Raw genomic sequence first — 22,087 nt, forward strand, 5'->3', positions numbered from 1 at the left:
CCCCACTACAGGACCCCCCACCTCCCCAGGCACCGCGAAGCCGGACACGCTCCAGCCTGTCGAATAAAATGCTGGTTATAAATAAAACACCGGCCGCTGCATGCTCGCAGGGTGCTCCCGCTCCCCTGGTACGGCACTTTCTGGCTCTACACGAGCTCCCTGCGGCTTTGGCGTGGCACAGGGTGGATTCCGATGATAAAAAACCCCTGTTTTTTGGGGGTGCCCGAGAAAGCGGTGCAGAGGGACACGTCGCAGCATGCAGTTCTAACCCCCGCGCCTTCTGCCCTGATCCTACCCACCTCTGGCTTGTTCCAGCATCCCTCCGCACCAGCGAGGGCTGCGCTGGCAGCCTTCCCCTCTGCTGGGACCGCAGGAGACTTTCCACGCTCGCACCCTTGTCTGGGCTTCTCCGTCTCCTGCCCCCGCTGCGGATTTGGCCCGCAGAGGGAGGGGACCCCCAGTCAATGCACTTCACCCAGGCCAGAGGTGTAAGCACTCAGACAGCTGCGAAAGAAAAAAAAAAACACGAAGGAAACTGGTATCTGTTAGCAAAAGGTGACAAAAAAAAAAAAAAAAAATTGGGATTACCCTCTGGGGTGTTTCCATTTTAGAAGCGAAGAGGGGCTATGGGAATATTGTTCCCCAAAAGATTATTGGGTTTGGTGATTTGACCTAGAAATTCAGCAAGCTTGGAAAACCACAGAGGCGATGGGGGAAAAAAAAGGTGATATCAGTGACGGGACACAGCAGTGAGGGATTTCACCATCGTAAAGGATAACGGAGAGGGCAGCGCTAACGTGCATTGTTCAAAACGGGGTTTGGGATTCCTCTGTCACCTGCCCTTTTAACAAAGCCTTTCTCCAGAGGGTTTTTTATGCACTGGGCCTCAGGTCTCAGCATCCTGAACTTCTGTGGAGGAAACGATATGCTGAAATGCCTTCATAAATATCCTCCAAAAAGCAGGCACACCGGATTTACTGTTCTTGATATTACTAAGATAAAAATTAAACAGACCATATGAATTTAAACAAACCTCATTCCAGACTACGTCATCCATACAAAGACATACAGAAGGGCCCAAGCCCCAGAAAAACAAGGCAAAAAAAGAAAAGAAAACCTTTTCAGATCCTCTTTTACAATTGCTAGCTTGTCTTTCCCTTCAGCTCTGACCCGAGCCTCACCTACGACCGTGCAACTGAACTACACAAAACGCAAAGACACCTCCAGGGGCATCACCTTCGGACTCCATTTTCTCATTCAGATGCTACCAAAAAAAAACCCAAAACCACCCCAAAAGTCTCCTGCACGTGCCCCACGCCGAGGTCCTCGCTTTGCCAGGGAGCAGCACGCCCCAGGCGAGCAACCGCAACTGCTTCTGGAGTCCCATCTCCAGCCGGGTGCGATGCCGGTGGGAGGCTCTTGCATCGGCAGCCTCGGGGAAGGAGTCCTCTGTCCGTCTGTCTGTCCGTCCGTCTGCTGCGTGCGAGAAGCCACGCGTGTTTCTGAGACGCGGCGTGCCGGTGCGAATCAACCAGCTCTCGCAGGGAAAACCCTCCGAGATGATGAAGTTTGGGCTCTCGCAGCCCACCCAGCCCCAGTCTTTCCGCTGCCGGCGCCGGGACGGACGGACGTCCCGGTTATCCGTGGGATGGCAGGCGGCTGCCCGGAGCAGCCGGGACAAAACCACGGCCACCTCCCCGAGTGCTGCCAGCCAAACGCGGTCTGCAGTCACCGCTGGGGCTGACATCGCAACCCGGAGCGGGGCAAGGTTTATTCCCGACCCCTCCCCGATGCCAGAACAAGACGCATCCCTCGGAGGGACGCGTGGCTTTAGCGTCGCTGAAAACACCCGGCGTTTCGGGGGGCAGAGGGGGCGGGAGGGCACTTGCCTTCGGGGCAGGGGTGCTCCCAGTCACACAAAGGTGGGTTTCAGATCCTCTTTGAAATTCACCACGGGCTGGGGCCCGCCGTGCTGCTCTGTCCGGTGGCCCGCGCGACCGCTGGGCTCCGTGTCCGTGTCCGTGCTGCTGCTTCCCAGGGAGCCGCGCGGGCTCTGGAAGCAGACCTCGCAGCAGGGCCGGTGGCAGCCGTGAAACATCTCCTCAGAGCTGCTGCTGCTGCTGCTGGAGTCCGAGTCCGGGTAATAGTACAGCGAGCGCAGGGAGGGCTCGGCGGGTCCCCTCGGGGCGCCCCGCCACCGCCGCCGCCGTTCCCGCGGGATGCACGGCGAAGCATCCCGAGATTCCGGCCATCCTGGCCATCCCTCCGGCTGGAGGCAGAGCTCCCCGGGGATGGCTGGAGGGGACGCTGCTGGCGGGCGAAGGAGCCCTCCGCCAGCCATCTCCCCTTCCCTCCCCGGGGAGATCCGTGGCGATTCCCCACCGCCCCAGCCGCCTGCCTCCTTCACCCCGCGGCCGGCACGAGGGGAGACGTGTCCGTGGAAGCGGGTGGAAGCAGCGGGCAGCAGGATCCGCCGCCGCCGCCTCGCCAGGTAGGGGCTGAGGGGCGTGCGGATGCCCAGGTAGCCTTCCCGGCCCCCCCACGTTCCTCCCTGTTCACCTGGGGGGCTGCCAAGCGGGGATCCCCCAGGTAAAGCCGGGCTATAGGTTTTGCCATCCAGGCTCAGCTCTTGCAAGATTTCCCGCAGCTTCTCGCTGCTGACGTAGCTGATTTTGGGGGACGTCTCCCAGGCCACGCCAGATGAGATGTCCTGGCCCGGCAGCTGCTCCGGAGGCTGCCCCTGCCCCGCGGGTGTCCCGCACTCCTGGACGTCTTTCGGGCCACGTTCGATGCCGTCCCCCGTGTCAAAAACCAGCACCCGAGAGCAAACGGGCTCGCGGCTGGCGTGGTTCTGGAGGTCCCGAGCGTCGCCGCGAAGAGGCGGTGTGCCCGGCAAGCAGGGAGGCTGCGACCCATCCCGCTCCGGATCCGGGGGGCCGCGGTCCCCCGGTCCATCCCCGCGCCGTCCTGAGCTCCGGGTGCGGGGGGCTGCCGGCGGCGCGTGGGGGTCGCAGCCGCTCTCTGCAGACATCAGCCTCATCAGCTTCTCCTTGGCGCTGCTCACTTGCTCCTGCAGGCTTTCGATCACGGCGTTTTTCTGCGTCAAACAAACACACCCGTCAAGCGTGGGGCAGGCGGAGGGTATGGAAAACGCCGCCGGGTTTGGAAGCAGGCACTGCCAAAAAAAAAAACGTATCGCCCCCCCACCCCCCCCCCACCTCTCTGCGTGGAGAGGTGCTCTGAGGCAGCACCGCAATAGAGCTGCAGTGTGTGTGACCACGTCGTCCCCTGGAGCCCCCCAGAGCCCCCCAGATGTGGGTGCGAGGGGGGGACACAGCGGGGCAGGCAGCTCTCCAAAGAGGGGTGCTCCCACCCACGCAGTGCAGGCTGGGGGCTTTCCTGAGATGGAGCATCTCCCCTCCGAATTCATCATGTTTGACCAGGCTGTGGGAACCAGGCTCTCCTGCTCTTCTCCCTACGTGTTTTTTGGAAACCCTCCAGATTACGCCTAAATTTTTGGCACTTTGGGGCGCAGAGCGATGTGACGAAACAAAGCAGCTTTTCCCCTCCGGAGGGAAGAGGCTGGAAGGGGGAGCACCGGGGCGTCGGGAAGGGTTTCCCACCCTGCAAAGCCTTCAGCCCACAAAAGGGAAGGGGAGAAGCCGGTGCGGCCGAGGGGGGCCGGCAGAGCCCCGTACCTCGGTGAGCAGCCGCTTCATGGAGTTTTTCTCCCCTATCAGCTGGTAGAGCTGCTCCTCGCTGTACACCGAGCGGCAGCTCTTGCTCGGGCTGGTGAAATACTTCGCCATGTGGCTCACGGTTTGGCTTTCTTCTTCAAAGGCTTTCCACTGCTTGAGCTGGGGAGCAGAAGAGGGAGTTATCGGAGCCTGCCGATGCGGCGGGGGGCAGGCGCAGCTCGAGCGCGAAGGAGACAAAGGGACGAGGGACGGAGAAGGGCGGACAAAGGCAGGGTGTGACGGAGGAGCAGAGACGGCTGGGCGAGGGGCCGCGGTGTCACTCGGAGCCTCCCACCCACCCGAGCCCTACCCTGTCCCTGGCTCCAGCCTTTCACGCAGAGAGGGTCCGTGCCTGCCTGCGCCGCAACCTCTAAGCGCGCTGTAAAAGCCCCCTTCTCCTTCTCCCCCCCCCCCCCGACTCTGTGACAGACAAAGACGGTGTCACGCACGCCTCCTTATCCCCGAATCACCGGTGACAAGCTGAAAACCAGCAACGCTTAGTATCCATTTCTCGCCTACTGTCTGCGTAGAAGCCTTGCGCAGCCCAGCTCCGGCTGCTTATCGATCTCGGATGAGCAATCGAAGAGCGAGCCCGTTAGGAAAAACAAGTTGATGAATTAAAAGATCCAAGTTAAATAAAATGCTCGAGGCCCCCAGGCTACGGCAGAAAAACGGTACAGGCAGAGTGCAAGTACAGCTCCTCGGCTCCTCCGCCCTCACTCCGCCAGACCTCGTGCTTGGCAGAGCATCGCCAGCAGGCTCGGTGCTTGTCAGAGGAGGTTTGGATCCTGCTCCCAAGGGCTGCTCATCTCGTGGGATGGGACTCTGCAGTGACACGGCATCCGCTGAGGTAGGAGGGGATCTCTGGAAATCCTCCAACCACCCTGCTCAAGCAAGGGCAGCTGGACCAGGCTGCCCAGGACCGTGTCCAGCTGGGTCTTGAGTATCTCCAAGGATGGAGACTCCACCACCTCTCTGGACAACCTGCTCCCGGCCTTTACAACTTTCACAGAAAAAAAACAAAACAAAAAACCAAAACCCCCCAAAAAACATTTTCTGATGTTTAAATAAAGTTTCCTGTGTTTCAGTTTGTGCCCATTATCCCCTGTCCTGTCAGTGGACACCACCGAGAAGAGCCTGGCTTCCCCTTCCCTACTCCACCCCCATCAGTATTTTTACACATTGGTGAGATCCCCCAAGCCCTCTCTTGCACAGATGTGCTCTTTCTTCAGCTTCACCTCTTCCTCCCTTTTTCACCTCATTTCCTTCAGCCCAAACATCCCTCCAAACATTAAACCGAGTAAACAACTGTTTCCTCTCCCTCTAACAATGGGAGCATTTTTCCCCACTAACGTCGTGGCCAGGCATACCGGGCTGCTCCCGGAGGACGCGGGAAGCAGAAGAGCCGAGCCTCGTCACAAAAGGCTTCCTTCAAACACCTCCGCGTCCTCCTCCTCCTCCTCGCTTACGGCAAAGCCCAGCTTTCTTCTCCAAGAAGCTTCTGAGCCTGGGCGAGTCCATCTCGATGGCCAGAGCCCGGCTCCATCCCTGCCGCGGGCAGGAACCCTCGGCAGGAGCAAGCACGTGGGATATGAGGACAACTGCATGAAGGACTGATCCCACCGCCCACATGGAGGAGGAGGAGGAGGAGGAGGAGGAGGAGGAGGAGGAGGAAGGCAGCAGCCTCCCCGGGTGCCCTCCGTGTGGCCGTCACCCGTGGCATGCTCTCTCAGGAGGGTTTCGGAGCAGCAGTTCTGCACTCCTTGGAGACTCGGGGGACTCGCTTGGGGAAGCAGAGCCACCGCAGGCTTGGGGGATGAGCTGTGCAGGTGAGCCCGAACATTTGGGGAAAGAAGCAGGAAAAGAAGCGCTTTGACCCACGCGGGTGCTGTTGTTAAAACCCCGAAAACGTGCCCGTTTCCAGGCCAGAGGTGGCAGCGTACCTGTGGGACAAAGATGAAGCAGTTGATGGTGGTTGTACACACAAAGATGCCTCCGGAGGTAAAACCAAACAGCAAGTTGTGCCAAGCGCGGAAGAAACGGTGAACTAAGCAGACGGTGCCAGCAGCCAGGAAAACGAGGTTGACCCCGACGATGAGCGTCAAGGACTGGTTGACTGGCGGGGAGCTGACGTTGTCCGTCAGACCGGCCAAGTAGGTCCCATACAGCAGAAGGATACTCTGGAAGCAGAAAAAAGAGGCTTCCAGAGTGTGGAAAATTACAGCCTGATGGTGTCAACCCCCACCTCTTACCGAGCCCGGTGAGCTCAGATACACTCAGCGCAATCCTAATTAATGCTCTTTGATCTATAATGCAGACCTTCAGCGTGCGCCGGCGACGCTACGGCAAACACCCGGCACGCTGCTGCAGGGCAGAAGTGGGGCTGGGGAGGGAGGGCAGGAGCAAAGGGCACTGGTGGGCTCTGGGGGTCCCGGCCGGGTCGGCAGGCGATGCCACGGAGCGAGGCACGGCTGGGAGAGGCAAAAAAACCCTCCCGTTGGGCAGCCTGGAGCGGGAGCACCAGAGACAGAGAGAAAAGAGATGGAGGTCCCTGCGGGGATGCAGCAGTGGTGCCATCGAGAAGCAACGACGTACCTCGGAAGGAGATTCAGAAGGAAAAAGCGAAGCAGAAGCAGCGGAGGTTTGGGCTGGAGGGAAGGGGATGTCCTTGGTGCCTCTTTAAACAGAAATCCAGAAAACGACCGGGTGCGATTCTTCTCCCTTCCCTTCGCCGTTTCCCACCCGACTTGAGCAGCAGTGAAAGGGGCTCGAGAAATGTTCTGTACACAGAAGCCTTCCCTCCCCCGGAGCAGATCCGTTCTTTCAGAGCAGGCTTCCTCACCGTGCTGCCCCTTAAGCATCCCACGTGCGCATCTTTCCAGTGTGCTCAGGATTAAACTGCCTGGCAGGCTGAATCCCTCCTTCCCCAGGGCACGCTGGTGGGAAACACTGAGTATTTTTTTTGCCCGCCTCTGTAGCGCAGGGCACGGTCTGCCTTCAGGATTATTTGGAAATACCATCTAACAACCGCCCTGCTCCTTCAAGGACCCAGAATACAGGGAACACGTCTCCTACATTATTCCTGTGCTGCCCAGTAAGTGCAACTGTCGGCCTTTTACTAAGAGACAGTAAATTGTTATTTGGGCACCAAGAAGTGCTTTGTGACCTGTGGTGCAGATGTTCTGTAGACCTTGCTGGATGTCTCCGTGCTGTGGCTGCTCGATGACCGTGATGGCCACTGCCAGGGTTAGGGTCTGGAGGGACGCTCTTACAGGCAAGAGAGGTTCTTGTCCACAGTCTTTGGTGAGACTCCCAACTTCAGAGCACCTTGAATTCTCAAGGGGGGGTTGTAGTAGGGAGACCTGTCTCACTGGGAACTAGGCTCATGCCTGACCCTACTTCGCATGATCTGCGCTCGATCATAACCACGTTCAGCACGGGGCACCTCCAAATACATGGCCCAAAGGCAAGCCAGCTCCTAATCCCTGAGCAAGAAAAAACACAGCACCAAAATCCCATTTAAAATTCACATAGTCTATCTGGGACGCACGCAACAGCACTGCCATCTAGTAAACTAGGACTTTCAGTAAGCACAGGACTAAGATGTTTGGTGGTTTGTTGGTTTGTTTGTTTGTTTGTTTTAACCTTGAGCAGAGGACTTTGCTCCTAATTCCAGGCATGTCCTCGGCAAGTCATTTCTGTTCATTGCTCTGTGCCAGTAAAACCAGGATAATACACTGAACGGCTTCACAAAGGGCTGAGCACATTAATGCTGCGGAAGCTAAGAAGTGCTACATACACGCAGAGATAGAGCCTACTCTCACATTAGTGTAAATCCCGATTAACTCTAGAGAAATCACTAAAGAAATAACTCCATGACTCCCAGTAGTTAGACAGGATCAGGGTCAGGTACAATGCAACACGAACAAAGAGTACCTGGGACTGGTAACGGGGATGTTTTATTCCAAAAAGCAGTTTGTAGGAGCTGTAGCAAAAGCATTGCCTGTCTAAACCCCAACACAAACTGCGGACAAAATCAGAGGTGAGACACAGCACTGAAAGCCCAGGGAACGCCTGCAATCCCTAGCACCAAAGGACTCTTAAGGACAGGCTAGACTAACGCCTTTAAAATGAAGTGTAGGGCGGAGAAGGACTTGGCCATGTCGTGAGGTCTCTTTCTGCTCTTTTTCCTACGATTTTGGGTAGACGAGTATTATAGTACAGTGAGTCAGAAAGGAACTGCCCGTACTGCACGCAGAGACGGAGCCATTCCCAAAGCAAGGCTGTGATCTCACAAGCTTCATCAACATCAGCTTTCTGAAATGCGTCCAGCCTCTGCCAACCCAGAGACACATGAGACCACGGATAATTACAGCGATAATTATACCTACATAGTTACATCAGTATAACTAACTCTTCTGGAATAAGAATGGCCACGTGCAAAGCTACACCAGTGAAAGTGTACCTCAGTGGTATAATTAAGCTGATACAGATCCTGTGAAGGTAGGCACCAAGCACTTGTCATCAGCACCTCCTTAATTTGGAGTCAGAGGACTCGGGGGCTGAGCCACACAGCGAGTGCATCACTGCGGTGATGGACACTCAGCTGAGGCTTTATGGGAAAAGCGTGCTTTAGAAAAGAGGAAGACACACGTTTTAAGAAGGGGAGATAGAAGAGGCATGGGGGGTTGCAAGGAGAGAACGGGAGAGACAGTATGTGCACGGTGTACGTAAACGAGATGGTGAGGCAGGGAAAAAGTGGCTAACAGGGCTTTTGCAAGGGAATACAGGAAAACGTCAAGACGGGAAGGACTGGAGATGAGAGGGCTTTCAAGATGAACAGGAGCAGCTGGAATCTGCAACAGGAATGTAGCTTGGGAGGGCAGAGAAATGATGAACGCTGCTGAACAGTTCAGGCTGTGAGACTGGGAGGAGGCGAGATACAACGCAAGACTCGATAAAGAGGTTACGTACCTTAAACCCTAAAATGAGAACGAGCCAAAGATCGGAATAGAGAGATGCGCAGGACTGCACCCGGCTGACGGAGCAGGTCATGCCTTTCTCTGTCGCCTGGAAGGCAAGGGGAAGGCAGAAGTGAAGGCTGCTGCCCCGACCCAGGAGCAGGCACAGACCGATGGGCAGACAGGTGTACGCATCTGAGTGGGTCTCCTCTGTAAATTCCTAAAAGGAAAGGCCAAAGGCTGGTGCTGCCAGGGGCAGAGGGTTAAAGCCAGGAAGATTTTGGCACTCTGCTGTCAACAGGGCTGGTTAAACCTTTTTCTTAAAGCGGCTGCAGATGCCGTGGACCTCTCCTGTGTTGCCCAGGTGGCCTGCACAGACCTGGAAATTTTGCAGCAGACCTCCATCTCTGTAATAGACCAGACATAAACCCAACCCAGAGTGCCCAGAAGGCTTTCTGGCTTGTTTTTCCTCCCTATTTCTGTTTCTAAACAGCACCTCCAAACGCCTGACCCTCCACCAACTTTGTCCACAGGACACGGCGCAACCCTCCGCCGCCCCTCCTCATCCCTTTACCCGCAGTGAGACGCTGAGGCTTCGGAAGCATTGGACTGGATCAGAGAATACCCACGTCAAGAGCAACACGGCGTCCGCCAGCACCAACGCTGCCACCATCGCCAGCAACTGGAGGTCTTTGATAATCTGCAAACATGCAAAACGGAAGCATTACCGTGTGGGGAGGCAAATGGACACCAATAACCTCCATCCCCTTGGGTCTCTTTTTGGTTGTTTCTTCCACGGGACGCGTCCATCCTAATAATTCCCCCAGAGCGGAGTCCGGCGGCTCACTTACATCCGAGTCGGCCACAGGATCTCTGTCTCCAGCTCCCAAATTCCTGGAGACCTAATCCGGCTCGGCGCCAGGTATAAACCCTCCCCAACGATGTAGCTAGCTGGTAAATGGTATGACAGAAAACAGCTCTTCCAAGAGTATCATCCCTTACGCCCGTATCACAAGCAGAGACAAAAAGGGTGGGGGGGGAAGAAGCTGGTAGGATTATCATTTTGCAAGTTTAACACAGATCCCAGTGCCTCAGGAATGGGAGTCCTTGCTGGTACCTGGTTCCCCTGCAAACCCTCTCGTCTCACTTCTCATCTGAGACCTACTTATTTCACCACTGGAAAGCGGCCACTGAAAGCTGTGAGTGCACTGTTACATGCACAAATATATATAGGCGGCTCCCATTTCCCTCCCAGCTGCTGTATCCCCTCCCTTCGGCGCTGCAGAGGAGTTCCCAGCGCTCCCTCCTTCCCTTCAAGAGGAGATCGGATGCATCTGGGAATGGCCCTACATCAGACACCCTCGAGGATACCCGGTTTATTTTCATCCCACAAAAATTATCAGCCCAGACCTGGACGCAAATGCTGGTGCGTAGCATAATGAAGGCACGTGGCCGACGTAAAATGAGAACCAGACCTCGCTCAGCGATGGGGCTGAGACTCCACCGGGGAACTGGCAGCCTGGCAGGGCACCCGCTTGCCTCTAGAGTGGAAAAGCTCCTGCCTCATTGCACAGGAATAAATGAGGAGCCCGTGCCCAGCGAGGTGGGAAACCAGACCTGTGACTGTGGCACCCGTCCCCGTCACGTGCTGGTTTTATCTGCTATCCCGCACCGGTTTGGAACTTGCTGGTGTTCCCCCCCCCCCCAGCATTGGGGAGTTTGCTCCCCGCACCCCCGGGTGCTACGTACTCACCACCCGCTTGTCCGGCACCCGCTGGGTGAACACCTTGTAGAGCCGCCAGCTTTTTCCCAGGACGGGGCCAAACACCAAGGAGGTTCCCACGCAGAGCAGGCAGAGACGAACCTACGCAGGGCGGGGAGAACAGCGAGGGGGCTGACGGGGCAACCGTGGGGCTCGCAGGGACACCCCGCACCCTCCCACCCAGGAACGCAATAAAGACGGGTGGGCATGTGTCTGTGGTCTTCTGGAGGGACATATTAGATGCTAGAAAGCTGACCGCAGGGTGAAATCAGTTAAAAGGTGTGTATTCTTCTGCCTTTTCCTCCCCATCCCGAGAGGGTCTCGCTGGAGGAGCAGGCAGGGAAAGCCAGGCAGCTTGTGAGCGGCAGGGGCACGGAGGGTCCCAGCACCAATAAATCACTTGCCAGCACCTCTGTTAATTACCCTCGGCCCAGCGGCTGAGCAGGACGGCAGGGCGTGCTCTCCCCCACGTCCCACTCTCCCACCCGGGTGCGTGCCCAGTCCCCGGTCTGGCAGAGCACAGGGGGTTCGTCACCCAGGTCAGCGTTTCGATGAAGACCTGCTTCGCAGCCAAAAAAAACTCGCCTGCAACCTCGCGGCCCCTCTGCCGCGTCAGGCAGCGGCTGTGCGGAGAAGCCCACCTCCCTTCGGGCTCCCTTCTCCCCGTTGCACTTTTACAAGCCCAGCAGCCTGCCCGCCTGTGGGGCAGCTGCCCTCTCCCCTGGGGACCTCTCTCGCACCCCCCCAGGTGCGGCTGTGTTTTACACAACCCCCCCGGCTCACCTGAATAAGCTTTTCCACCGAGTCTCCGGACAGCAGGCTCTGCTCCGGAATCCCAAAGAGGTAAGCACTAGTGTAAGTCAAGCCACTGCCCAGCAGGGTCACGATGTTCAGATTGGGGCTGGACATCTTCACGATCCTCCAGGAAACAAAGCAGGGAAGGCGGTGACAGTTACTGAGCGGCATGACCTGGCAGCACAGGGGCAAGGTCCCCTTACAGGGATGCTGATGGCCATAAGGGATGCTGACACACTGTCCCCCCCCACAGCCCCCGCTGTTCGCGGCTCCTCCAAAAGCTCCTGGCGCACACCCCATCCTCTCCCCTGTATTGCTGGAGTGCTTCGCTACCCTTAAAGTATTTGTTTTGCCCTACCCCCATGCTCTTGTGGGACAGCAAGATCCCTTCTCCCCAAAACGGACGGGTACCAGGCTTGCCCCATGGCGCTTCTACCCCCTGCACGGATCTGCGGCACAGAAAAACATCCCCGAGGCAGCTTCAGCCACCGCCTTTACGGCTAAAAACTGCGGGAAGCCACGGGCAAAAGCAAAAGCTGTGTGGCGGTGCCATCCCCGTGGTGGCCCAGAGCCGGGGGAAGCGATGCCCCACGGTCACGGAGGTGGCACGCAGCCCAGCGCCCAGCTCAGCCCCCCAGCTTCAAGGCCAGCGTCTTCCTCTGCTATGAAGAGGCAGAAGTGGAAAACCTCACCAACGCAGTCCCCAGCAGTGAGCTTTGGGTACAGCGGCTACAAAACGCCTCCAGGAACAGGCTCTTCCCACTGCTCCTTCCTTGGAGGAGATACCTCCACCCTCAGCACAAGTCTCAACTTCAGGAAGCTGCCAGCAACGTTCAGGTTACAGCTTCCCCTCTGAAATTTCACCCCATCACTCATAATCCTGTAACTGGATTCAGGGAGGGGAGAATCGACCCACCGATCTCTCCCGACCTGTCACCCCTCTCCAACGAGCCCATCGAGCGAAAGCTGCAGCTCCTGCCGTTCCCTCCGCGTAGCTCCGTCCCTTCGATCTGCCGCTAAGTCATTCCATTTCTCTACCCTCCAGCTCATTCCTGGCTGGCTGCCTCGCAGGCGCAGAGCCTGGGATTCAACCTGGCTCTCTCCCTCCCTGCCTTCCTCGCCATGCCTCAGCCCCTGGGGAAAGATATTCATCAGCTCACCCTCAGCTGCGCGCTGAAAAAGGTCTCCTTTGCTCCCTCAGGTTCAGCAGGCAGACCGGTATTTATTTGCTGCGGCGCAAATAAATAACGCACGTTCATTACGGCTTGCTCTGAGAATATCTTCAGGGGCCTAAATCATTTGGTAATCAATTAACGTGGCCACCGAGCTCCGCCAGCCTGCTTCAGTAAATCAAGTGCTTGAGACGGGGATGCAGGTCATGCAGCTACCGGCCGGCAGCAGGCACGGGGCTCGATATAAACCCTTATGAGCGGGACCCTCCTGACTGCACGGGGGTTATAAGAAACATTAAGTTCCTTAACACAACCCGAGCGCTGGGCTGCAGCACACAGAGGTACCTCTCTCTGCAAACCAACGGCACGTGGAGCACGAAGGGTTTGCCAGGTGAAGCTTGGGAGAGGGATGTATTTCGGGGGGGGGGAGGAAGAGACCAAGGGACCGATGAAGCTGAGGAGAAGGTGGCAAGGAGGCAGGTGAGACGTCCAGAATTGCTGAGGAAGGCTAAATGCTGGCTGAGACAGTTTGAGCCATGAGGAATTGCTGAGCCTTCTGCTTGATTTATGCTGCATTCGGGGGAGCAGGACTTTGAAAATCCTTTGTGCAGACCGAACAGCACCAAGGAAAGCCTGCGCTTCACCACCAGCTTCTCTCACCAATGGAGATCACGTTCCCCACCAATACGGACAACCACCAAGATCAAAAAAAGGTGAGCAATATCTTCAAACTACGAGTGGCCCAACAGCAGGAACGATACGTGCGCACTGTGGAGAGCACGACGGCTTTGCTCATGGAGCTATGCTGCTCAAAGTGATGCTCTCAGGACTGTGGAGTGGAGCAGGAGACCAGCTCTCTTTCTGCTCCCTCCTGTCGATGGTTTTATCGAACAGCACCTTCGGGATGAGGCCATGCACTGCTGCCTGTGCCACGCTGGAGGGCATCCATGCTCTGTCTTGTCCACAGCTCCCTGCCTTGGGGAGGAAGGGAGCAGTCCAAGCAGGACTGTCTCCACCAGCGATCGACACTGGGTGTGATGGAGAAAGCCGCAATATCCCTGGCATTGCTCTCGCTTGCCCCGTGCTGGTTCTTCAGGCTCGTACCCTCCTGACCCTCAGCTGGCCACCAGCTCGGAGCCTGGTCCTGAAGGAGCCCAACCCTGCTGCTCCAGCTCGGGGGAATTCTCATGGCAGAAGAGGGAAGCCCTTACCTGTTTTTCCTGAAGCGAATGGTGAAGACGAGGAAGAAGAGCGCCAGGAGGACTCCACCGGTCAGGAACGTCCACACAACTCCCAGGAGAGCAGCAGAGAAGGAGGGGGAGCTCTTCCCACTGCGGTCAGAAGATGTCTGTGGGAGGCGAAAGGAGTGAGGATGAAGGGGTTCCCAGCGAAGGAGGTCCCTACTCTGGCATGATCGCTCCCACGGCTGCTCCTGCTCAGCCAGAAACCCCGTCTGACACCCCGGCACCAGACCGAGACCCGCAGGCAGGGCTACCGAGATGTCCGTAGCCGGGACACGTACTCTGCCACTTGCCGAGCGCACAGGAGGCAGAGGACGGTCCAGGAGCCCTCTTCTTACGGCCAACTAGCCAAATACATAGTGAAGCTGTACAAGTGACTCGTAAACCTCAATCAGCCCCGGTCGTGGGAGAGGGGGAAATGGGTGACGGTCCCCCACCGTCCTTCTCTGGAAAGAAACCTCTGGAGGAAGACCTCGTGGTACCCCAGTTTGGAGCACGCTTCTTTGGAAGGTTGGGTAGGGCATCCTTGGCTCCCACCCTTACCCCTACGGGCAGCCGATAACCAGCCAGCCGGCTGACGTGACTGGGAGCCAGCGGCGGAGCTGCCAGTCGGTGCAGAAAACAGAGAAAAGGGAGTGGGACAGCGTTTTATTTTTTTTTTTCAGACGCGGTACGCAGTGACACACCGAGCTGGGCTCCACCCGTCTCCCAGCTGGCTGGAAACTACCTTGGTCCTGGGTAGACATCAGCTGAGAACTGGCTTTTGAGGGACACTCCCAAAGCGGGTATGATGGAGGCACCTCTCTCCTTGCGCGTAAGCGACTTAATGGTTTTAAATCTCCACTTAAAAATATTCTCTAGCTCCCCATTAACATAGGATGGATAAAATGATCCTACGTGAAAGAAGAAACCTAATTCTGCTGCGGATATAAAATACTCCAGCATTTTTAACAGGGTGCCCATGTGTCAGTTTGTTCACGCATACTATGTGTGCATGTTACTGACATCTTTTTTTTTTTTTCCTTTAAAAAAAGCATTACTTTCACTTAACTGCTGGCACATCCCCGTTAAGGGGAAGGAGGAGGACGGGGACTGATCTGGGATCCCACACCTCCTCACTAACTTCTCTGGTGCTAAGTCCTTTCTCAGGCATTCCAGTTCACCTGCACGCAATTTCTACGGCAGAAGGACTATTTTCTGGACAGCTGCCACTGCCCCAAGCTCCCGCTTCTTCCTTCGAGCTCTTTCTGCTTCCACCCTTGCTAGAAATAAATCTGCGGAGAGAAGCAAGGCAGTCGCTGGGACAAAAGTCGCCGAGAGCCGATGTTGCTGCCTTATGCTGGGATACAGCATAGTTCAGCCCCACTTTGCAGCGGCGCAGAGGGATCCTTGGGGAGATGCTCATCTCCCTCCTGAAAACTGCTCCCCACCTCCTCTTCCCTCTCCCCGTCCCCTGGGGGGGCTCTTTTGACTCTCTGGGAAATGAAGACCACGCCAGCCGGTGGAGATGGTCAGCCAGGTCGCTCCTCCTCCCCTTACGCCAGGACTCGCCGTGCAAAAACCCCCATCACTTGGCACGAGTCGGGGCCGTCTTCCCACCTGCCTGGAGCTCAGAGGGGCTGACGGGGCCGCTCGGGGCCGGTACGAGCCTGTAACGCCATCCTAATTCTGCGTCCTGCCTGGTCGAGCCCAAGGGTAACGCCTGGCTTTTGCCATTAAGGCGAACAGGGCAGACTCAGCATCCCGGGGGCTCCCACGCTTCGCTCCCAGCTGCATCCACCGGCAGAACCTTTCCACCCCCGGCTGCTGCCGAAAGCGTTACTGCACCCTCTTCCCAGCAACCACCCAGGGATCAGAAACATCCCTGTGGTCTCCACCTTTCCTTTCCCGACACGCACCCCCCCCCGGCCCCGACCGCTGTTTCCCTGGATGTTGATGCTACTTGAAGTTGATGGAGCGCTTCGTCTGCTGCTGAGCGGAGTAAATCCTGGCCCTAGCAGGGGGAATATTAATTGTAAGGCAGCTGCCAGAGCCAGAGGAGCCAAGCAGCTTACGGTCTTCTAATTAAAGGCCGATGGTCGTGCGGGACGTGGCGGAAAGCCGAGCGGGCCAAGCCTCGCTGGTCCATCCAGCAGCCTCAAGCGAAGCCAACCGCAACTAAGTGCACCCCAGTGTCATTTCTCCTGGCTTAGTGGTGGGGGGAGAGGTACCATTTATTATAGACGATGACTTTTAATTAACTCCTGCTCCATTCATATTTGAAAAGCGCTTTGAAGTTCCAGGGGATGGGGAAGGTCAAGGGCAGAGGAGGCCATCCCAGGACTCCGAAGCGGCCGTCACGCCGGCCGACGCGGGGCTGCTTGACACGACTTGGCCGTCGCGGCTGCTTCCTCACCTTCCGCCTAACTGCTGGGTGTCATCTAGGCAGGGCTCGTTTTGGAGACCATCCCAGGAGGTGACAGCACGCAGCCTCCGGCTGGACCGGGATTGCTCACCAGCTGCATCCCTGTGCCCTTCTCTCCATCCCTCCACCCCCAAATCGCCTTCTGCGGAGCAAACCCCCCGCCTCCGTACGTACCACCGTGACCGTGCAGAGCTCCTGCAGCGCCCGCCGCTGCTGCTCCTGGCTGCCAAAACTGGAGCCGCCACCGCAGAGCTCAGAGCAGTTGAATCCCGGCTCCATAGCACATCCTCAGCCGTCATCCAGCCGTCCCTTCGCCCCTGCTGGAAGGATGAGGGTCGGCTTTCTCCGGCCAGAAGCCGACTTTCCGCATCTCCCACCCCGGTCAGCGGGGCGTAGGGAAGGGATCCGGCAACCCGAGGGCTGAGCTTACCCGAATCGACGCGGTGCGCATCCAGAGCCAGGATGGGGAGCGTCCACCTCCCGGCGTCCCTCGGAGCTGGGGGGGGGGGGTCTCCTCCGCAGCGAGGCGAGTCAGCGCGGGGCGAGGGTCCCCACGGAGCACGGCGGCATCCCGAGCCCTGCTCCGGCAGCCACCCTGCGAAAACCAACGCGCGCCGGGGGGTCACGGCAGCCCCCGGCCAGTCCGAGCTGGAGCGCGGCACCCCGGCATCCCGAGTTCTCCGCGGCTTTCCTCGTTTTGCCCGTTTTTCCCGCAACGGTGCAATTTCAGGGTGTATCTTCGCGGGTCCCCTCCCCACGCCGGCAGCTGCTGCTGGTTTCCCTGGTTCCCCTTCTTCCAGCAAAGGGCCAGCGAGCGAAGACGACAACAAAGAGCGACGAGCGTTGCCGTCGCTTAATGGGACCTACACCCAGGCCTGGGCAAGCAGGGGAGGAAGGCGCTGGAATTACACACGTACCAAAGCGTTTTGGCTGACTCGGCCCCAGCGGCAGCCCGGCTAGCTGAGGAGCAGGCTGTTTATTAAAGAGATTTAAAAGGCTGGCATCTCCGTGCTCCCCATCCCTCCCGGCGCTCTGGCTGCCAGGTATTGTCCCCGCCTGCGCCCGCTCCCCTCGCACCACCTTTGCCTCTGTTCCCTTTTTCGTTTCTCTTTTTGGCGGGGGTTTTAATAGGCCTCATTACCATTTTAGACATGAGGTCATACTTATCCTCAAGCATCCTTACTCAATTACCATTGTCACCGGTTTTAATTAGCTTCCAGCGCACGACCGTAAGCAAGTCTCCCGTCGTTAGCAGCTGGGGAGGAAGCGCAATAGCTCACTCCCTATTTGCTCCTAACAACAGGTGAGAGGAAAAAAAATTATCCGTATCGTGCTCCTCTGGGCTGCTCCTTGGCCGAGCATCCCCTGCGCTCACACCCTGCACCTGGCACCTTCCCTGCCACTACTCCGACACTTTGATCCCCTCTCCTTTTCTTTGGAAAAACTCCTGTCATTACACGAGTAAAGAAAGAGTAAACTAAACCAAAACGAGGTCACCGGGACTGGGTCTGAAACTTGCTGTTCTTCACAGGGGATCATCAGGATTCAAACGCCAGCAAAGCTACAGGCATCGTTCTCGCCTCGTGCAAACTGATTTTCAGCTTTAGAGAAGTCGCTTACAAGTCCCAGGCTGAAAACATCAGGGTCAGCGAGCCACTCATCCTAAATTAGCAGAGCCACCTCTGAAGCGACAACCGCAACTCTCCCGCTGGCGGAAGCCCCGACGTACCGCGGGGTCTGGACGCCGTCCTGCCTGCACCAGGACCACCCTCAGCGCGAGATCAGCTCGCCACGTCCTAAAAACACAATATCACACATTAGCCAGACTTATAAAAGTACGATAGAGGGGTTTTTTTCCAAGAGTGCCAACGCCAGGTATTGCAACACCGGTAGAAGGGCAGCGGAGAGGAGGAGAAGGGCTCCAGGTGAACACTTCAGGGGTAACACTGGTAAATGAGACGGAGCGTGGAGGGGCTGCGTGCGGTCTCCAGGGATGGGGTAGAAGAGGGGCACGGAGTCTTTGAGGCCAAGAAGACCTGCGAGGTGAGCACTGCCCAGCCTCCCAAAGGGCTCAACTCTTCCCCATGCTCCCAAGTGCGTTTAAGAACAAGGGGTCTCCCTATAACCCCCTATATCCTCCTGCCATGTCAGAGGGGAAGCCCACCTACCAGGGGGACCGCTACCGAGGCTGGCATGGGGCCAGCAGGCACGGCCCTCCCGTGGCTCACACATGGAGATGGTTCCACAAGGAGCATCAATTCAACCCCCATCCCCTTGGGAAGCCACCCCTCGGCAAAGGGCAGAAGCCCCTTGGGGGTCTTCCCAGCCCCCACCCCACTATTCCACAAATGTCTCCCACGCAACGTTGATAACGAGTCGAGGCTAATTAGCGCTCATTAGTATGCAACAAAGCAAGCGCTAGTGTGGTTGTCGCCAAAAGGCAACAGGCACTTCCAGCCCGGCTCCTCGTGAGAGTTGGCAGGAACGCCGCTCCATGGCCCGGAGAGCATCCGAGGGGGACCAGTGCTGGGGGGGGGGTTCTCACAAGTGAGAAAACACATCCTTAAGCTGTGAGGGTCTCTTGAGGGCAGAGACTTGTGGGGTTTTGGGGGGGTTGGGTTTGTTTGTTTGGGTTTTTTTAAGGCCAAAATGCCCAACAGTTCTGGTGGATCACTTTCGGAGCAGAATCACAGAACGGTTTGGGTTGGAAGGGACTTTCAAATATCATCTAGCCCAACCATCTGCCATGGACAGAGACATCTTCACTAGATCAGGTTGCTCAAAGCCCCGTCCAGCCTGACCTTGAACACTCCCAACGATGGGGCATCCACAACTTCTCTGGGCAACATGTTCCAGTGTCTCACCACCCTCATCATAAAAAAAATTCTTCCTTATGCCCAACCCAAATCTACCCTCTTTCATTTTAAAACTGTCGCCTCTTGTCCTGTCACTACAGGCCTTGGGAAAAAGCCTGTCTCTGTCTTTCTTACAAGCCCCCTTTAAGTACTGAAAGGCCTCAATAAGGTCTCCCTGGAGCCTTCTCTTCTCCAAGCCGAACTCCAACTCTCTCAGCCTGTCCTCATAGCAGAGATGTTCCATCCCTCTGACCATTTTTGTGGCCTCCTCTGGACCTGCTCCAACAGGTCCACGTCTTTCCTGTGCTGAGGACCCCAGAGTTGGACGCAGAACTGCAGGTGGGGTCTCACCAGAGCGGAGCAGAGGGGCAGAATCCCCTCCCTCGACCTGCTGGGCACCCTACTTTTGATGCAGCCCAGGGTACGGTTGGCTTTCTGGCTTGCGAGCGCACATTGCCGGCTCACATCCAATTTTTCATCCAGCAGTATCCCCAAGACTTTCTGCACAGGGCTGCTCTCAGTCCTTTCATCACCCAAGAGGAGTTAGCTCTCATTTTCTGTGTTTGGTACTCTAGAAACATTAGGCTCCCATTTGGGTAATTTCAGAAGAAAATGCAGCTCCTAGAAAGAAGAAGGGAAAGGCTGAGGGCATTAACACCTCCTTGTGCTCCTGTTAGCCTGAACATCACAGAAGGAAAAGGGAAGCCAGAGAGTGATGCTGACTTTAAGTGGAACTCACTGTCAATTGATTTTCAATCAACAGACAGGAGAGAACACCACGAGAGCAGTTTCCGACAGCCTGCACACCCCATGGAAGCAATCATAGCATCAGGTGAAGCAAAGCCCTTGTTCAGCCCACCTTGTTCTCCTCCCCTTGCCGCCCTCGGTCTCTGTGGTATTACATACGTGGGCTGGTCAGGTCACAGTGGCTAGTATTTGGCCACGGCTGAGCATCACCGTGTGCGTGGACATGATCCAACAAGCCTGAAGTTGACAGGAAACAAGTGACTGGACCACATGAAAAATATTAGCAACATCTTCTAATGTGAAAAAGGAAGCACTGACTGTTGAAAACAATTTGCAGTCATCTCAATGGTTGATCTTCAGGGCTGGAAAATCTGTTCCTTTGGATCCTTCAAGACCCAAGATTACTTATCTACCAATGCTGAGCAACTGTAAACTAACAAATAAATATCCCTCAAAAAAGATGCATTGATGACATCTAAATTCAAATCTGGACTCTCTCAAAGTTTCTTCTTCCCTTCAAAACCTTTCGTTTGAAAAAGCAGAGGGAAAAAAAAAAAAAAAAGCTGAAAAATTGGCGCAGCATGTACGGGCCCAGAGCAGGCAGAATGAATGTTTCACCCCAACCAGTTCCTTTTCATCTAGCCTTGAACGAGAGACTTCTTCCCAAAGAGCAAGGCGATGTCACGGCTCAGCGAATCACAAGGTGGAAAACTGAAGACGTCAAATCGCGGACAACAGAACAATTGCATTCAGAAATGTCCCAGTATTCATGAGCCCTGCGATCCTGTCCAGTCATATCAGCCCCGACAGCGGAATGGTACATGTACACCTCTGCAAGGGAAGAGCAGCGCACATCTGGAGAAGCACATCTGTTGGGAAGGACCCCTTGGGAAGATGGCTGTGTGGCCAGAGAAGGACAACCAGGGGGAAAGGAGGGATGTGCAGAGAGCAGAGCCATTCCTGCCGCCTCGGGAAGGGAGCAGGGGGACCTCGGCTCACCCACGGCGGGTCTGCGCTGCCACAACCGCTGCTGATGGGGGACGGAGGTCTGCTGGTGGGGACCAGCCCCAGCTCGACAGGACGCCGGGCCGCACACTTAAACCAGCAAGTCGTCCGGATAACTGTTCCAGCAAGATGAGCACGGGATGGGGTTTTGCAATTCAGAAAATGCTGGCACTTCTGAGACAGGCTCCTGCTTTTCGCTTCCGCTCTTCTTGTCCAACAAGAACCCTTCTTGTTTGACCTGAGAAACCTGCAATATTGCCACAACCCCAGGGCGATCAAAAAAAATCACAAGCTTCACTTACTGCAACATTCCCCCCAACAGAGCTACTTCAAAATCGTGAGTTAAAATGCACGGCATATCTGAAGCTTATTTTTAATTTGTATTTAAAACTTCAGCATCTAAGTTTTCACACTTTCCCCTGCAAACACAGAAGGAAAAAGAAAGAAAACCACAAAACTCTGATGTAATCCTAAAACCTGGGTTACAAAGCCTCGATCCCCAGAACACCGGGGAGCTGCAAAGCCGTCACCCTACTTCTCAGGGAACTGCACCGCGCTCTTGCTCCATCCCGCTCTCGCCCCTGGGATTTCCAGAGGCACCTCCAGGCCTCTGGGATATCTTCATCCCTGGCCGACAGACAGCTAGCTCGCTGCCCAGCCGCGCGATGGGTCACATCACAGGCCCCAAATGGGGTCACCTTCCCACCCAGGCAGTGTCCCCGGCTGTGTCCCCGCTCTGTGACCCACGGTCAGGGTACGGGTGGTGACACCAGGAGCTGCAGGACCTCGCTACGCACAGAGGCAGGAGATGCAGGACAAGCTGCTTCTGTCCCCCAGCACATGGGGAGATCACCGGGTGACCCTGAAACCTGAAATTCCGTGGTGGCCGAAGCTAGTTGCAATTTTGAAGCCTCCTATCCGTTCCTGATAGCATCTCCCACAATCACGAAGGCAATCGCTTCCGAACGCCGCTCTTACCCATCACCCCAGCGCTACGCATCTGTCCGCTGTCGGTCCTTCAGCTTGGGAGAACGGCACCAGGCTGGCACGTTTAGCTCTGCGTCTAGTCTTTTAAACTTTTTAAATGCAAGTTAAATAGCCGTACGGCTCTTTTCACTTCCGTGGTTTATGTTTTGAATTTAAAGAAACCTCCATGCAAAAAGAATTAATGACTTGTTTGAACCACCACATAGTCCTGCAAGGAGCTGACTCACCAATCTCCCACCAGGGACCCGATAAGGCTTTTAACTCTCTAATTGCTATACAGTGATAGGCATGCGAGAAATAGAGACAGACAAGATTGGAGATGCTCAAAGGAAGGAAAACTGGGAGGAAATACTGAAAGCCCGGGGGAGCTTATTGCAGATGAGACCAAGGCGACCAGAGCTGATAAGAAGGGGAGCCGAAC

The 22,087-nt window shown here is 56.3% G+C and overlaps 1 protein-coding gene across 1 annotated transcript in view; it reads right to left on the reverse strand.

The window, feature by feature from the left end:
* Window positions 1–189: 189 nt before the first annotated feature.
* Window positions 190–22,087, reverse strand: part of GPR156 (G protein-coupled receptor 156) — a 25,258-nt gene continuing 3,360 nt past the window's right edge. The window contains exons 2-11 of the mRNA XM_075034397.1: window positions 16,503–16,667; window positions 16,247–16,392; window positions 13,639–13,775; window positions 11,244–11,379; window positions 10,452–10,562; window positions 9,273–9,398; window positions 8,712–8,807; window positions 5,681–5,917; window positions 3,699–3,857; window positions 190–3,097 (exon numbers count right to left, since the gene is read on the reverse strand). Coding sequence (XP_074890498.1) covers window positions 1,913–3,097; window positions 3,699–3,857; window positions 5,681–5,917; window positions 8,712–8,807; window positions 9,273–9,398; window positions 10,452–10,562; window positions 11,244–11,379; window positions 13,639–13,775; window positions 16,247–16,351 — 2,292 coding nt within the window. The 5' untranslated portion in view covers window positions 16,352–16,392; window positions 16,503–16,667 and the 3' untranslated portion in view covers window positions 190–1,912. The remainder of the gene's footprint in view (window positions 3,098–3,698; window positions 3,858–5,680; window positions 5,918–8,711; window positions 8,808–9,272; window positions 9,399–10,451; window positions 10,563–11,243; window positions 11,380–13,638; window positions 13,776–16,246; window positions 16,393–16,502; window positions 16,668–22,087) is intronic.

The sequence above is a fragment of the Buteo buteo genome, chromosome 8, assembly GCF_964188355.1.
Source record: "Buteo buteo chromosome 8, bButBut1.hap1.1, whole genome shotgun sequence".
Classification (NCBI taxonomy): Eukaryota; Metazoa; Chordata; class Aves; order Accipitriformes; family Accipitridae; genus Buteo; species Buteo buteo.